The sequence below is a fragment of the Echiichthys vipera genome, assembly GCF_963691815.1.
Source record: "Echiichthys vipera genome assembly, chromosome: 22".
Taxonomy (NCBI): domain Eukaryota; kingdom Metazoa; phylum Chordata; class Actinopteri; order Perciformes; family Trachinidae; genus Echiichthys; species Echiichthys vipera.
The window spans coordinates 7,400,774-7,417,430 of NC_139847.1; the positions used below are offsets into that span (position 1 = coordinate 7,400,774).

At 40.5% G+C, this 16,657-nt stretch overlaps 1 protein-coding gene across 1 annotated transcript in view; it reads right to left on the bottom strand.

Annotated features, from left to right (window-relative positions):
- poln (polymerase (DNA directed) nu) overlaps positions 1–16,657 on the bottom strand; it is a gene marked incomplete at both ends in the record, with an annotated part of 61,595 nt that overhangs the window by 43,679 nt on the left and 1,259 nt on the right. Inside the window, 13 exons of the mRNA XM_083936901.1 lie at positions 796–852; positions 1,101–1,157; positions 1,486–1,578; positions 1,755–1,838; positions 7,212–7,276; positions 7,641–7,701; positions 8,375–8,443; positions 8,765–8,910; positions 9,409–9,521; positions 9,692–9,861; positions 10,088–10,696; positions 10,814–10,900; positions 15,860–15,926. Coding sequence (XP_083793027.1) covers positions 796–852; positions 1,101–1,157; positions 1,486–1,578; positions 1,755–1,838; positions 7,212–7,276; positions 7,641–7,701; positions 8,375–8,443; positions 8,765–8,910; positions 9,409–9,521; positions 9,692–9,861; positions 10,088–10,696; positions 10,814–10,900; positions 15,860–15,926 — 1,678 coding nt within the window. The remainder of the gene's footprint in view (positions 1–795; positions 853–1,100; positions 1,158–1,485; positions 1,579–1,754; positions 1,839–7,211; positions 7,277–7,640; positions 7,702–8,374; positions 8,444–8,764; positions 8,911–9,408; positions 9,522–9,691; positions 9,862–10,087; positions 10,697–10,813; positions 10,901–15,859; positions 15,927–16,657) is intronic.

Consider the following 16,657-nt stretch of genomic DNA (forward strand, 5'->3'; position numbering starts at 1 on the left):
TTTAATATGACTTAAAAGCACTAATACGCATGTCCCCTAAATACTACTACATGTTTATTATCTGGGTTATAAAAATCATTAAAACTGTGTTTTGTTGTCACCCTCCTCTAGCTGTTGCCCGCTCTGTCCAAGAGACCACCACATTAATCACCACCATCAGAAGCCAAAACAGCTCCAGAGACAGCCAGACAGACAGACAGACTCATTTGCAGAGTTGAGCAAGCACAGATTGACAAACACAAGCTGCTACATCCATACACAGGGCCCATGTGGAGGGCGAGTCAGACACAGAGCTGCATCTTTGCTCTGCCAATTCAGTACAGCAGGAGCAGTAAACAGGCCCGACAGCTTGAAGAGACCAGGGAGAAGTTTCAGTCTTACTACAGCAGGAGCATCCAGGCCTTTGAGTGCTCTCTACTGTAGGGGAAGTGCTATCACACCTTTAGAGGTTGCACTGTGTACCTTTGTGCAGCTGTGCTAAACAAGTATGAACAGTATAATGATGGTAACATTCACACCAGAGGCACCAAAGAAGGTGAAAAGGAACAACTCAGGTTCTTCTAGAAGCATACAAACACTGTTTTGGTGCAATGAGACGGAGCCCGCAGCACTCTCAACCCTTGGTTTCACTTTTTTGTTTAGTTGTTCGAACCTCAAGGAGAGAAGTCCAGAATATCATCATCTCAAATTAAGCAAAAATGCAGCTCCACAGCTGCACATTTTGGTGAATGTGTGTACTAGGGATACGTTTATATTTGAGGTTTCATTGACGCTCTATAACTGCTGTAGACTCACCTTGCTCATCATGCATGAGAGAATCCCATCAACAAAAGTGGACTTGATTTTGTGAACCTGGAGGTTAAAATACAGACAGTTGTTATTGGAAAACCAAGGGTAATACTTTGAGATGCACTATTGCATAATTTATACTCATAAGAAATCCCCCCATGAACTGGCTTTCTAACTCTCACTGTAACATTTAATTTTGGTGGCAAGAGACCCTTCTGTTTTACACTTTAAAAAAAAAAGAAAACCCTTTGCTAAACAATGTTTTTGACGATTACGGCACATGAGCAAAAGCAGCTGAGAACGTGACTGACCTGTCTATAGTCTAGAATGATCTTTGGCAGAGGGTGCAGGTCCTGAAGCTGCAACAACTGCAACAAAACAAGATAAACACGAGAAAGAACATCTAACACAATCCTGTAACAGTCTTTTTACTTTGTGGAAAGTCCCCTTTCACTGTATCTCAAATGTTCTCCCCTCCTTTTGTAACGTTTGATTAAAACTGCATCTATATAACAAGCTGGCAAGATGCCTGTCTACCACCGTGTGAATTGAGTGTGCATGTGTGATCGTGTGTGCCTCTGGATTAATCTGTATGAATGTGTTAGTGCTAACACTGAAACTTCAAGTGAGGTTTGAGCTGCTTTTTTAAGATAAAAGGATCAAATCAACATATCTGTGTGTGCTAATGAGTCATACTGCAGCTTCTGATGTCGACTGCTGTTTGTTGATGGTTTTGGGAAGTTTCTTGTTCTCGCAGCGCTCATGGAGGCACAACTTCTCAAACAGGACCTTCGAATATATGTAAATCCACAAATCCAAAAGATTAAAAAATAGGAAAATATGCATAGAAACATGTGAATACATACAGTGCAGCATGTACAGACGCGATATAGAAAGATGGAAAGGTCATGCATATTGTAAGCAAAAGCACAAAACACACAGATTAACACATATAAGGTACACACTGTTCGTAGTTGAGTGTTGCTAGTGAGCAGGAATATTTGTCCTGCTGCTCGGTGGGCCTCCTGCTCCAACTGCTTCATCTTCGCCTGACAGGGAGAGACGGAACAAGAGGGAGGAGAGAGACAGAGAGAGGGAAGAGAGGATCAAGGTAGGACTTTTTTTCAAGGTTTGTTTTTTCGCAAAGGTTCCAGTACTCGCGGTAAACATCCTCAGCTACATAACCAATGTGTCGCTCACAGCAGTATACAACAAATACTAATTGCTGTATTTGCTCTAATTACTCCATGAATCAAAATATCTGGGTTGTTATGCAATGTTAGTGGCGAAATCACCTGGATCATGGATGTCAGTTCGTATGGCGTTGAGAACATAACAGTCAGATGTGTTGCTGTAAGTACATACCAGGTAGAAGTTACATGTACATGTGGGGCAGGGCAATGTGACGATGCATATCATCAAAACAATATAGAAATTTCTATGCAATAATTGCATAATTAGGACAACACTTTATGTTGTGATTATCGACGTTATGTCCATTTTAGAATAGAATAGCCTTTATTAGCATTTTATTGCAAATTAGAGTGCAACTCCTTTGGTGCATACAAGACAATATAAGTACTATTTAAAACAGCATTATAAAAAACTATCTAAGGATGCTTAAAACCATTAAAAGGTGTATAAAAGATATTAGAATATAAGAATAAATAGCTATAAACGTGGATAAATAGGAGAATGAAGAGGAGAGCTTACATTTTGGTATTAATAGTTATGATAGTTACTTTTTCACTTGTAATGTTATTGCACATAGTATGGTACAGATACAGATAATGGCATGATGGTACAGTGTCACATTATGCACTTGTGACATAAGTGTTCAAAAATAGGCTTCACCATGTGTTTATTTCATATAGATTATCTATTTATTTATTGAATTACCAGACAATATGCAATATATCGTGATATACGGTATATATTGTTATCGAGATATGAATTGACCTTCACTAGGCCATCAAGCGTCCTATGTTAATTTTTTTATATTTTACATCATAATAACTGCTTCAAAAACAAAGATGAATGACTGCCCTGTTTTTTAGATGTGAACTTTTCAGATAATGATTTACTTTCATGCCTGTTTTATTAATCAAGAGTAAGGTGCATTTCTTCCCATTACGATATTTCATATCTCTGTCACACTTTCTCCAGACATGCTGGTCTATCACTCGTATAAAGCCAATTAAAATGTTGGGAGACAGCAGTGTATTTATTATTATGAGGGTATAACTCATTTTTGTAGCCTGATGATGTTTTCTAGCTTGCCAAAACTTTTCAAGATAAATAAATTATCAAACACATTTTGCAGGTGCGTGTATAAACCCTGTCGTAAAGAGGGGAGGTTATTTGAGGAAAGAATTGTTAATATGTGTCAGACAAACTTCATCAAGTTTATCCCTCCTTTGAACGGCCAATGGCAGAGCGCTCTGTTAGTCTGTCTAATGCACAAGTCAGTCACACAGCGAGCGCATTAGGATCACACAGACGAACTAATGACAAACAGCATTAGCTAAAACTGTCACACACTCGCACACAAATTATGAAAAACAAATTCATATGAATATACAATAATATACAGATTAAACAGCTACAGAAACACATGCACGCGGGCACACACACACACACACACACACACACACACACACACACACACACACACACACACACACACATGCTTTATATCAGACATCTAAGTCCTCAACATGCAGAGAGCCAGACAGGGTTTATTTATTGACTGCTGTGATAATCCAGTCAAATACCAAATGAACTTTGTCTCTCAGGAGGGTCGACACAGGCAGCGTGATGAACTCAGCGAGAGTGAGGAAATGGTGGAAGGCGGGACAAGGGTGGAAAGACAAGTGAGAGAGAAAAGAGAGGCTATGATGGAGGATAAAAAAGAGAATAGAGAAGGGAATAAAATGCATTTTTTATTGAAAAAAGGAAAGGAAAGTATAAGAGATAGAAGACAGTGAAAGGGGGAGGCACTTGACAAAAACATGAGGATGAAAGAGGAAGGCTGAGAGTCCCAGAGAGGCAGAGATACGGATGAAAAGTAAATGAGGAAGATGAAGAGAAATAAATGAGGGGGTGGGGAGGGCAGACAGTAAACAGAGCCTAAACATGAACATTTTTGGTTTTTACGACTGCGGTGACACCCACACACCAGCAGCTCATTACAAGTCCGACTGAAGTGGAAAACACTTCTTAACGACTTGACAGGCGAACAAGAGAACGAAGAAAGAGAAACAGCGGCGAGAATAGAAAAACAAAAAAACTGATGATGAAATGAGAAACCACAGACCGAAAGAGGAAAAGAATGGCAAATTTGGAAATGTTGGAGGCAGAGAAAATTAAGGGGTTTCGGATGTAATGTGATGCAAATACTTCAGTGGGTATAGGTGGGAACAAGATGACAGTAAAAAAAATTGAGGAGATGAGAAAAGCATGACAGGAATAGGGGGGGCGTAGACAAAGTAGGGATGCAACACTAACAGTGATAAACCAAAACGTTCACGACACAAACCGCTCACCGGTTTTCCCATGTGAGCTGCAATTTTTCAGTACTATAAGGAAACAAAAGGTGTTAGGTTGTGTGCATGCAGAATTCTGTTGTTCCTCTCCCATAATGAAAGCTAAAAGGCAAGAATACAGTGTGGAGATCAGTGCAGATGGCATGTGAAGGTGAAAATGTAACGTTTGAAGAGGCACCATCATCTTTGAAGTCAATTTAAATAAGCTGAGCAACTCTTCTGCATTTGAGTATTTGTTAGTTTCAAGTATTATCACATCTCTGGATGGAAGAAAAATGTTATTCTTGAAAACGGTAAAATAGAGAGAACATTATGAATGGTTGTTTTTGTTTCGCCCTAATGTGCAAAACAAACCAAATCGAAACCCTTGACCCGAAAACCCCAATAAAAACCGAACCACGGGCTTGTTGAACTGTTGCACCCCGAGTCAGAAGAGTGAGACTGATAGACAGACAGAACTTGACAGGATGACGGACAGAGGTGGAAAAGGCAACAATGGCAGAATGAGCAACGAAGAAAAGGAGGATAGAGAAACGAGACGGATATAAAGAGACAAAGAGAGAGGGGAAAGTGGAGGAGCTGGCAGACATGTACTGAAAATTTCAAAATATGTACTTTTCTCTCTCGCTCTCTTAGCCCAGAGCAGAGTCCAGACTGGCTCATCAATATTGGATGCTAGCCCCTTAATACTGTCTCTGACACACACACACACATACACACACACACAAACACACACACACACACACTCACACACACAGAGCGGTATGTTATAACGTAGGTTTTGGATTATTCGTTTCATCACTCAGACCGTTCAGCTTGATCCTGACGTGATATTTTTCTACAAAAGGGTGTCGATCAGCTTTGATCTGAAGAGTGATGTCTGAACACAGACAGAATGTGAAAGAGGTTTATTAAGTGACGTTCGTCCTCCTGAATTTGAATAACGCTGACCGAAAAGACAAGTGAGCGTGTTTGTACGATGCAGGCTGACAGACAGGAGGGATCCACCGTTTGCTGTTCAGACAGGTGAACTTGACAGCTCAGATAAAAAGAAATCCGACACGACAGAGTGGGGACATGCATGAGTGCACTCACAGGCACATCTTACAAAAAAACCTTGAGCACACGCGCACATGGCTCTGCAGCAGTCTGCAAAAACTTCAGTGCCAGACAGTGATGCTCCTTCCTGCAGCACAGCCTCCTGAAGGAAAAAAGATAGACTCTCCATCCTATTTATAGACACACGGCAAGATACCCACAGACTCTTTACGCAACAACACCCCTGCCGGCACTTTCAAGAAGTTGTAATTGGGTTTACATGCGTGCGTTTGTCTGGAGCTGCCTGCAAAACGGATTAGGAACATGTGCGTATTCCTGTGCATGCATGTGTCCACAACATCTATACGTCTGTCTTTGTGTGCCTATGATAATTCTCAAACGTGGTCTGCAGAATTGTTTTTTATCTGCATGTAAACAGGACAGGACCCCGGAGGATGTCCACCCACCACATCGTTAATCCTACCCAGAAGAAGAAAAATGAGAAATTATATTTTTTTCTTTCCTTCTCAGGCTCTTGAGGGCTTTTGTTTTTTTCCAGAGATCTCTCCTGTTATATATATATATATATATATATATATATATACTCCCACTGTTTTGCTTCCATTTGTATTAATACAGCAGCTGTCTACTGCACCGTGGCTCAGCACCCGGTCTTAAATGTAATCATCTAAGAGTGATGCAGCACAAATCTGAGCTGACCCTGAACAGCATACCTACAGTACACACACGCTGGCCAAAACTGGGTTTCCAAGGAAGCGATGCCATTAGATTTGTTTGTTGTAAACACATGGAAGCTGTTACATAAGACTCAAACACATTTTCCTCTTCAAAGCAAGGAAATCAACATCAAGAGTCTAATTTCACAACTGGCTTTGAGGATTCAGTGTCTCGTTTGCTATATACCTGCACCTACATGACAATATAAAATATAAAGGCTTATCTCTATATATTTTATTTCCATACATGATGTATATATGGAAAGAAAGAACGAATAATGAATGTTATTTCTGACCGAGAAAGGGAACTCCTTTTTTAAACCTTACTATGTGATTTCCTGGTGTAGAAAACTCAGAATGTCCTGTGATGTGCACAGAATGTTTCAATAAAGAGAATAGGGACGGGAACCGAGAACAGTGACACATTGCGATCAGAATCGTATACCTCCGAGGTTATCAATCCCTTTTATCAATTCAATGCCGGCATGTTTTTATCTGACAGTTCATTGCAAAAAAATAATGTCAAAGTTGTGTGTCATTTCTGGAAACCTGCAACAAGAAGGAGACACAGCGGAGAGGAAGAAACAGCTGTACGAACCCTGTCTAATTTAATCTACGTGTTCAGTCTTATAGATAATAAAACTGTTGCATTAACTGAAACTCTGTGCAGGCTGACTGACCAGGAATCAATAAGTGTTTCGATAAAGAATCGATGACAGCAATGGTGTCAATAAAACCGTATTAATTCCTCACACGAGAACCTTTTCTCCCTATAAACATGAACCGGAACAACGCAAGTTTGTTCAGTCCTGTGCTGCTGCAGCATTTCACTGAAAACGAGGCAGTGAAATAGAGGTCAATTGAATTACTTCAAATTTGCCCGTCTGTCTTTAAACACACTGAGTAGAATTTATGGTGGCAAATTAACTTCAGCCATGAGGCAAATAGAGAGATAAGTTTGTCTGCTCTGCCGTCAGTCAAATGAAAAATTCTCTTCTGCTCTGTATATTAATAACACTAATAGGGAAACTTTAAAGCACACTACACAGAACATATAATGCACCACAAATGTTTGTTTTTGTGCCCTGATGTTCTGCCTTACCCCCAGCAGGTCTGAAGTCCTCTTAAGAGCTTCTTTGTCCACATGGATGCGATTGCTCTCCATGGCTGAAACAACACAAGTATTTATTGATCCACAGGACCTGATATAGTAGTTCTGTAAACTACTAACTGATTGTTATTATGGCTGAACAGGGATGTACAAAACCGAATGTAGCCAGCTCTATTGATTCAAATGTTTTTAGTAATGTCATATTGGCGTTTAGTAACAACCTTAAGAAACTCAAACTTATTAGCCAATACGGCATGTTTCTAATGCAGCCTTACATAATGTTACAATTTGCACTTTATGTTGGTTATTCGAGGATATTTCTTCAAAAATATCCACTGAGTGAAGGGTGATATAAATAAATAAAACGGTTTATAGTATTAAAAGAACAGGTGCTTGGGGTCTACTGAAGAGAAAACTCACCTGCCAGAACAGAGATCATGTTCAGCTCCATGTCTGTGTACAGCCCCCACAGACCCTGGCTCTAGACAAACAGATAGTCAGTCAGGTAATGTGTTGTGTGTCTATACTCTATATACACTGGAGATCATATGAACACATTCTTCTGAAATATTGTATTTTTTTACCGTTCAGAATTTGATAGAATATCCGCTGTGGCTGTACCTCTGCTGTACTAGCATGTTTTTTTAAATAACCAAGGCACTTCAACAAAAACCTTTATTTTGTGGAAAAAACAGAGAACAGTAACCATTGTAACCCTCCATCCAAATCTAAACCCCATAGAGAATCTTTGGAAAATCCTTGGCAACAAAGTTATGTCTAAGAAACCCACTACAGTTACTGAACTGTGGAAGAGACTGAAGAAGAACGGACCAAGATCAAACCAGAGCAGTGTGAGAAACTAGTGATGTCCTGTGGGCGCAGATGTGCTGAAGTCATTCAAAGCTGTGGTCTCTACACTTCCTATTCATTTTTGAATCCTATAGATTTAAAAACATTGTTTAAATTTTCTCTTCTGAGACAATGGTTACTGTTTGCTCACTGTATTTTTAACAGAATAAAGGTTTTTGTTGAAATGCCTTGGTTATTAAAAAAACAAAACATGCTAGTACAGCAGTGGTTTAGCCACAGCGAATATACTATCAAATTATGAACGATAAAAAATAACAGTACTTCAGAATAAATCATCAACTAACCTGTAGTTGAAAGGACAGCTCGACGTTAAGCCAGTAGAGTGAATGGAGACCTGAGATGATGTGAGAAACCTGAGAGAGTGAGAGACAGATACAGAAACATACTCAGCTTGCTTTTCTAGAAGATGATGATTTACATCTTCCTTGTGTTCAGGGAAGAATATGAAGTCCAGGAACCAGGATACACGTGGTACATGGAGTATGAACTATCTTCAAGGCCTCTCTATCCTTTCAAGGACAGAATTTTCAATGTAAATTCAAGACCACTGTGTCTCCTTCAGGCTCTGCTGTGCTGTGCTTTAAGACACAGAAACACCAGCTCCAAAGATTTGTTCTTTAAGTCGCCCTGACGAATTTTCCTACTTTGACCTAGAAATTCACATCTTAACTAACCTTCTTGGCACCCAGGGCAGGTGTTGTATGGGAATTGAAGGTTTTTTTGCTGTGTTTTTTGACAAGGTCCTGGAAGCAGGAAGAGGGATTTGCGGGATCCAGTAGCCACCCTGACACCTGTGGGTCCTGGATATGACAGCCTGCCACTGGAGAGAGAGAGGACAGTTTTATCAGTTATGATATTGAGCAGTATATTCTGTACTGTGCACTTATAAGAGGCAGAACATTTTTGGGAAATCACAGCACGTTCATAAAACATATAAATGAGTGGTTTAAACCTCAGCAGCAGGAGCGGCCCGACAAGTGTCTGTGTGGATGTTTTGATGCATGTTTTCTTCCGTGAAAAAACTCCATTGTTGAAATCATTGTTATCAGCACATCAACAGCTGCTGTTGAGTTGTAATTTCATGCCACTTATTTGTGCCTTGGATGTTTTGGCTGAATTTGTTGACATTCAATGGAATAAATAAATATTAAGAAGAAACTACAAAAACAGCCACCTCTCAAGCCTTAGCAAAGAAGACGCAGCTTTAGTCCTTGATAAACAATGATGGTCATGAAATTAGTGTGTGTGTGTGTGTGTGTGTGTGTGTGGGTGTGTGTGTGTGTGTTTGTGTGTGTGTGTGTGTGTGTGTGTGTTATGCCTTGTTTCCAGCTGAGGTCTCGTCTGTAAAACTGCAGAGCTGTACGAAGCAAATCCTTTGCTTTATAGCACACCACCAGTTGAGATCTTGATAGCACCTGTAGCAGCATATCTCTATGGAACACATAAACACACACACACACACACACACACACACTCCTGTTTTAATGAAACGCTAAGGTACTGTACTGTAAACTCACATCGTCATCACTTCTCCTCTATACAAACACACACACCCACACACACCCACACACACACACACCCACACACACACACACACACACCTAGTAAAGAGCTCCTGGCTTTGGTGTAAGTGTGGCTGGGCCCATGCAGGTGTGTGCTCCAGTTTTAAGTAGACCAGACTGTCGTTTAGCCCGAGCGAGTCCTCTGGTGTGCTGCTGTCGAGATTGTTCTTCATCAATACGAGGAGGCCACACACTGCTGGAGTGAGCTTCTTTAACGAGAATCATAGAGAGAAATTAACATGAGCAGTCTGTTCATTAAGGAGTAAATCACAAGAGTAAACAGTTTACACTAATCTCATAACAGCTGGGACAGAAGCTTGTCACGAGGCAAAGCTAGAGTCTGTTGTCCTTTACAGATGCAAAGGGGAAATGAAGCGATTATTTAAAGCGGTTCAATGTAACTGACAAATACTCCACATGCACAGCTCTGCTCACCTGTTCTGGGTCTAACTGAGTTGTTCCATCTTGGTACACCAAGGTTAGCACCAGGGCCTTGGTCTTCCCCGCCTCCTCAAGCATTTGCATCTTCTCATCAGGGTTCATCTTTCCAGAATCCTTTACTCTGGGGTCAGATGTCAGGGTTGCAGGCAGACAGACAGCTTTGGATTGGTTCTGGGGCTCATTGCGATTAGTCTCCTCATGGGGCGTCTTTTGCCCGTTTATTTCCTGATCAGGCCCAGGTTTGACCCGCTTGTGCTTGAGTAGTTCGCAGGTCAGAGAAGATGGAGTCTGTTTGGAAGCATTCCGAGCTAATTCACGGCACCTGTCTTTCACCTTACTCTGACGAATTTGTCGAGTTTGCTTTGGGTCTTTATGTGCTATTCCTGTTTTATGTGAAGGACTTGCTTCAGTCTTTGTTTCTGGAGGAACAGCTGGGAGTTCAGGCATAGAGGTTTTGGGCTTGGCTCTCTTCAGCTCCGTAACTCCTCCTCTCTCTGCTTTTTCTTGATAGCAATGAGGTGGCTCCCATTTTGGAGGATGCATGGTCAGGTAGACTTTAGGAGGAGGGTCGGCATATTGTGGCTGAAGTGCTTCATGCTTCCTCTTTAAGGGGAAGGAGGGGATCAGCGGAGGATGACGTGAGTGAGTTTGGGAAGTAAGCAGGTGGTTGTTTTCCAGTTTTTTGCTTGGTTTTGTAGCAGTTGAGGCTAAGTCGTGTACTGTGGAGCAGTTTTGTCCAGCAGCAAAAGTGCACGATGAGGCCAGTACCCCGCGTGAGCTGCTCGGTCTGACATTTCCATTAGCAGTCTACAGACAAGAAAAAGTGGATAGTGTGCAGTCAGACAAGGACAAGAGAAACAGAAAGAACAGGAGAGGCAAGAATAGATTTAGAAGGACGAATTCTGCAACATCAGAAGGCTCTTGAAAACAGGCTCTGTCTCACTGTCTGTTTTAGGTTTGTTATAGAAAATCAAGCCCTAACAGCAAATACGTTTAGAACAATCAGCAGGATTTAGTCAAATGTTGCACAATTATACACAGAGAAGAATGCATTTATTATCTAATTGTTTTATATGCATGTTTTGATGTAGTTGGATAATATAACATTTGGGGTAGAGAGAGTGAAAGTGAGCAGGTCAAAGACAAATTAAAAACACATGAAGCCAAGCAAGCAGGGAAAAGAGAAGGAGAGGATGTGAAAAGAGGAGTGCTACCCCCATTCAGCCATCAGCACTGTGTCCCAGACAAAAACACAGACAGCCAAGAGACTGTCTGACGGTCTGCCTGAAGTAGTGCCACTCACACTTGCTTTTTATTTTTCATGAGGAAAGAAAAACTTGTTTTGACTGGATGATGATGAATAATTCACTCTAATTAGATCTGAAAGGGTTCAATGAACTAATCTGACAGATTACATGTGTAGGAAATATAGTATATGAATGTGTTAGGTGTATACAGTCAGTGCTGTAAATAAATAAAAAAGATGTTGTAATGGGAAGTATTGTAGTGTAATAGTAGCGCTAATAATAATAATAATAATAATAATATAAAATAATAATAATATATAATAATAGCCTTAATTGGTATGGTGCCTTTCAAGGGACCCAATGAAAACTTGTTCTACATGAAGGCAGAACAAATAACTAACATACAGACAGAACAAACAAAACAAAAATAAGCCCTGTGAGAGGTGCAAGTGATGGAAAATAATAATAACTAAGGTCACTCCAATAGTGTAGTCCAGTGTAGGGCCATGCCCTATCTCGTAATGTTAATGGAAGTGAAAAATGATTTGCGTATCTTCCCTGTGATTCAGACCCTCTCAGAAAATGTAATGGCTTTTTCTTTTGCCTGTGCTTTAACCTTCTATCGAGTTTATTGAAAATCGGGCCAGTAGTTTATCTGTAATTCTGCCAACTAACAAACAAACCAACAAACAAATAAACCTTCTTCAGTGGAGGTAATACAAATGTCTTCATCTGATAGAAAAGCCTGTAAATTACCAACATGTGTGATACAAGACTGACACCAAATAGTTTTGAGCCCACAGAGGCCAGAGGAGAAGTGGGAGGATGAGAAACAAGGTGAGAAGCAGAAACTTGAGTCACATCTCCCAAAAGTGCGCCCTGTCCTCCCGGTGACCTTCCCAGAATCTTTAAAAAACATCTCCATTATTCATACCCATAACTCCCATCTACATTTATGCAAAAGCACTGAGCGTTTGCATGCACCCTTGTGTTGTTTGGAGATAAAGAGAAACTGATGATTTTGTAAGAAGCCCTGTGCTTGTATGGATATACACATTTGTGTATGTCAGCAATGAGCCTCGGTATGGAGGAATTCCTGTGATTCAGCTCCCTGAGGAGAGTCTTCCTCATTTCCCTGTAAACACGACCCGTTTTCCTGCTGACAAAGTCATGAACCCCCCAAGGGCGCTGTGCTACAGGATATACATAGACAGCCGAGGCAGGCTGTGGCCCGTAGCCCAGTACCGGGTGCAGGAGAGTGAGAGAGTGAATGAGGAGAAAAAGAAAGAATGGATCGCTGTGCTTGCTGCTGATTATAGCAATACAGTGAAGATTTCTTTCGATCCCTCTTCTTCTCCTCCATCTTTCATCCTCTCCCTATCACCTTCCCACACCACCCCTCTATCTCTCCACCTCCCTTTATAGTTCTTTCTCTTTGCTGCTCTCTCTCATTTTCTGCCAATATGTATCGTGGACTACTTTGTCAGGGCTTTTTTCTTTTTTTTACTTGACGACTCATTGGGGAGCCATCACTTGTCAGCATGCTGCAAAACTGCAGACGGCACCCTGTTTCACACAAGTCAGATTGATTTCTATGTGCATCAGGGAAATAGAAGCTTAATCCCTTTGAAAGCAGCTATTTAAATTGCAGGACTTTTTTTGGTGTGTTGCTGATGTACACACTGTTGCCTCTGCTTACAGGGATTACAGAGTGGAAGACAGGTGAAAACAGGGGAAAAATAAGTATTTCTTTCTTAAAAGAGGGTAAAAAAAATCTCAAAGTGAGGTAAACCTTTTCTCAAAACTTTCACTCAACATCTCCACCTCATGTTGCTGGCTTATGTTATACAGTATTGGTTATATTACAGACATGCTCCAGAGACTCACTTGTACGTTGCCATGGTGCAGGCGGTTCCCACGAAGACAGGGAGCTCTGAACACTGACCTTTTTGCCCTGCACTCCTGCGACAGTGATGGCGTGGAACAACTTTCTCTACACGAGTCCTCTAGAGGGGTGGAGGAGAAAGCATTTCTTTTTTCAGACACTTAATCAATCAGTGACCTTGCACTGTTATGTAAGCATGTGTTTGACTAAGCATGTATGTTGCCAATGACTGATACTGAATATGCAGTTCATTTGTTTTATTTGTATTTATTTTGAAATGGTCACTAATTTAACATTAATGACATGCAGTACTGATGTTTATTTGGCCATTTACTCATTGTGTTCATTTGTAAAATTGGTTGACAATTAATTATAATATATCCTGACTACCTTTTGCCTTTAGCCATTTCAGTGCACAATCCACACAGAAAAGGTCTATTTTTATTCCAGCCCAAAAGTTCACTTTATCGATAATGAAGGATTTTCCCCCTCTAAAATCAGTATTGGTCTCAAAAATCCCATATCGGTCCGACTCTGGTCGTTGTGCGTGTGTTTGTAGATAAGTATGTGTGTGTGAGTTGACTCAGCGTAGTCTCAGCAGCTGAGACTCAAACTACCTTCCTGCGTCTGTAATGTGAGCTGACACGCGACATCCCTCGTCAGTGCTGAGTGACCTCGGCACTGCTCTGTCATCGCCACTCCGGTGGAAAGAAAGATGGCTGAAGAGTTTGACACAACTTCAAATGCTTCAGCGCCCCAGTTCTGTTTTGTCTGAAATAGCAACTGCGCTCAATAACAGTCCCCATAATTTTAATTTGAGTCAGAGAACTGATAATGATAGGCACTGTAGTAGAACATTTTCTAACTTCATTAATTAATCTTGTCCTCATTAATATAATACAGCCCCAATACTCAAGTTGACAAGTAGCATTTGAGTAAATATTTCTCTCTCCCCTTCAAGCTGGTCCCATTAATACTCCTTGAGTAGTTTAAAGAGACAAAATAGCTAAGTGAATTAAATAGTTTGACCCGTTGACTAGAAAAAAATCATACTGTTTGTATTATATCTTAAGAATGCATTACTAAAGCACCCGACCAATCATCCAGTGTTGGTCAGAAATAATGCCTTGATATTGTTCCCCTGTGATGGTCCTTGAAGCTAATCCATAGACTAATTCTGAGACTGATTCATTAAAGATGATGTAATTGAATGTTTGGCGTAATGAATGTCTTAAAATAAATAGATTGTAGTATATTTACTCCTGCAGATGGTTTAAGCATTTACATAGAGAAGTCTGATAGCACACTCTAGTGGGGATTAGTGTAACAGTGACGTTTACAGTATTTTGTTGTTTTACTTTTTCCTAAACGCCAAAACTAATTTCTACCCTATCAGCCCCCTCAAATACCCTCTGGCAGAGTCGTATTACCTTTCATTACAACTTGGAAAAGAATAATGACTGCAATCTAGGCACATAGAGTATAAATGCTCCAGATACAAGTTCAAGAGACTCCCCTTCCAGAGCTAAGATGATGTAAAACAGCATCACTAATTGGGCACTAACCTGTAGATGTACTCCCATTTTTGCTGTCCACAGGTGGCATCACACACTCCCTCTCTCCTGGCTCACCGTCTCCTCCAAGTAACTTATTGACCTCCCTAGGATTTGTCTCACTCATTTGAACATCAGAACAATAGTGCTGCTCTGTCTCCATCTTATCTTCAGTGCTTGCGTCAGCACCTGCACTGCTCTCCCTCAGCACTTCCAAACCAATCTCTAGTATATTTATTCTTCCCTCTGTGGTTCCCTCCGGGTTATCAGCGGTGGCGTCACCCACGACTAATATGCTGGGCTCAAACTGCATGAGTGGGTTTTCTGTGCAGTGCATCTCTGCTGTTTCAGTCCCAGTCAGGTTATTTTCTCCCCTTTCTACTGATAACAAGATCCTTTTTGGACTACCAGTAAGACGTCCGACTGAGATCCCTTTATCCTCAATGTCAGGTGGATGTTCAACTTCTTTGATCTCAGGTGTATTAACTTTATTCTCAAAGTCACTACCTTGATTCTTCTCAGACTTTGCATCCTCAGAATAACAAGGTAAGTTTTTGTCAGTTTTACTTGTAAATACCAAGTTGAAATTCCTCTCTAAACTAGTGTCCTCATCCATTCTCAAAAGCAGACATCCTTCCATTTCATTGGCTGATCCTTTCTCCTTTGGCTCGGGTGCTTCCTCGCAGCTAGTTTCATTACACGTGACTCTATTCTGAATTTTTTGTCCTCCTCTTGACATCTGTGCTCCACCTGTCTGAATCCTATTTTCTGAATCCACTATTTGCTGAACCTCTGCCTCTGACTGGTGATATAGTATGCCTCCATCTTCTTCTCCACTAATGACCTCTTCAGTGGGGTTGGTTAGAGATAGCTTCCACTTTGCTTGGTTGTCTGGAGCTACACTGTGGTCCAGCTTCTTCTTGGGGATATTCCAGCTTTTTGCATATTCGTTTGATTCCTGTGCGCCTGCTGTGTCATTATCGGTCTGCTCACTTATTTCAAAGCAAGAAGAAACTTGATGACAAGCCAAAGCAGACTCCGCTTTATGGGTATTAGGGTGCTTGGTTGTGGGGAACAAAACCTCAGCAGGATCCTCCTCGTCTGGAGGAAGATCGTGGATGAAAGACGGCCTGAATTCTTCAGTAGAGCTATGAGAGTACAAGACAGAGTGTGCCAAATTTATAATGCATGCTTTCACTCACAAAACCAGCAAATGATCAATAATACATGCTAAACTTCAGACTGGTTTCCTTTGCATTACCTAAAGTTATAAAAGTCTCATAAAGGGATAATTCAGATTGTTTTAAGAGGACTCCTTCAACTCTTTAAAGGGTTAGCATTCTCCAAAGTCACACAATAAGACAAACCAAGGCAGAGATATACCAGTAACTCCAGTGTTCTGACATAAAATGACTGTTTTAATAAGGGCTTCAGTTCCAAGTCTGTAAGGGCTGTCTGACGGCAAGGTAAGGCAGTGAAAATATTCTGAATATAGCATACACTTAAACCAATATTGATTGAAAAAGTGTTTTGGAAAATGTCAAAGTGGCAAAAGGTTCTCTTAAACCCCCAAATCTTTCTAAATATATTAAATACTCTCTAAGCATGTTAGTGTGTTATATGCATTCATACATTAAGACACAATTCATTTTAATTTAGATTTATTTCCTCTTGTTTCTGTCTTGTTATATTCTTGTTTTCTTTGATCTTTCAATATGTTGGGTTTTTTTTGGTGAATAAGAAAAAATAAACCATTTATGTTTGATTAGCAATTCAGTTTTAATTACTTTGTGAGAATGTTTATCTGTGATCATGATACTGGGATAAAAGAACAAATGGGGAGTTAAAGTGAGCTAGATATAGACATAGATATGTCTAT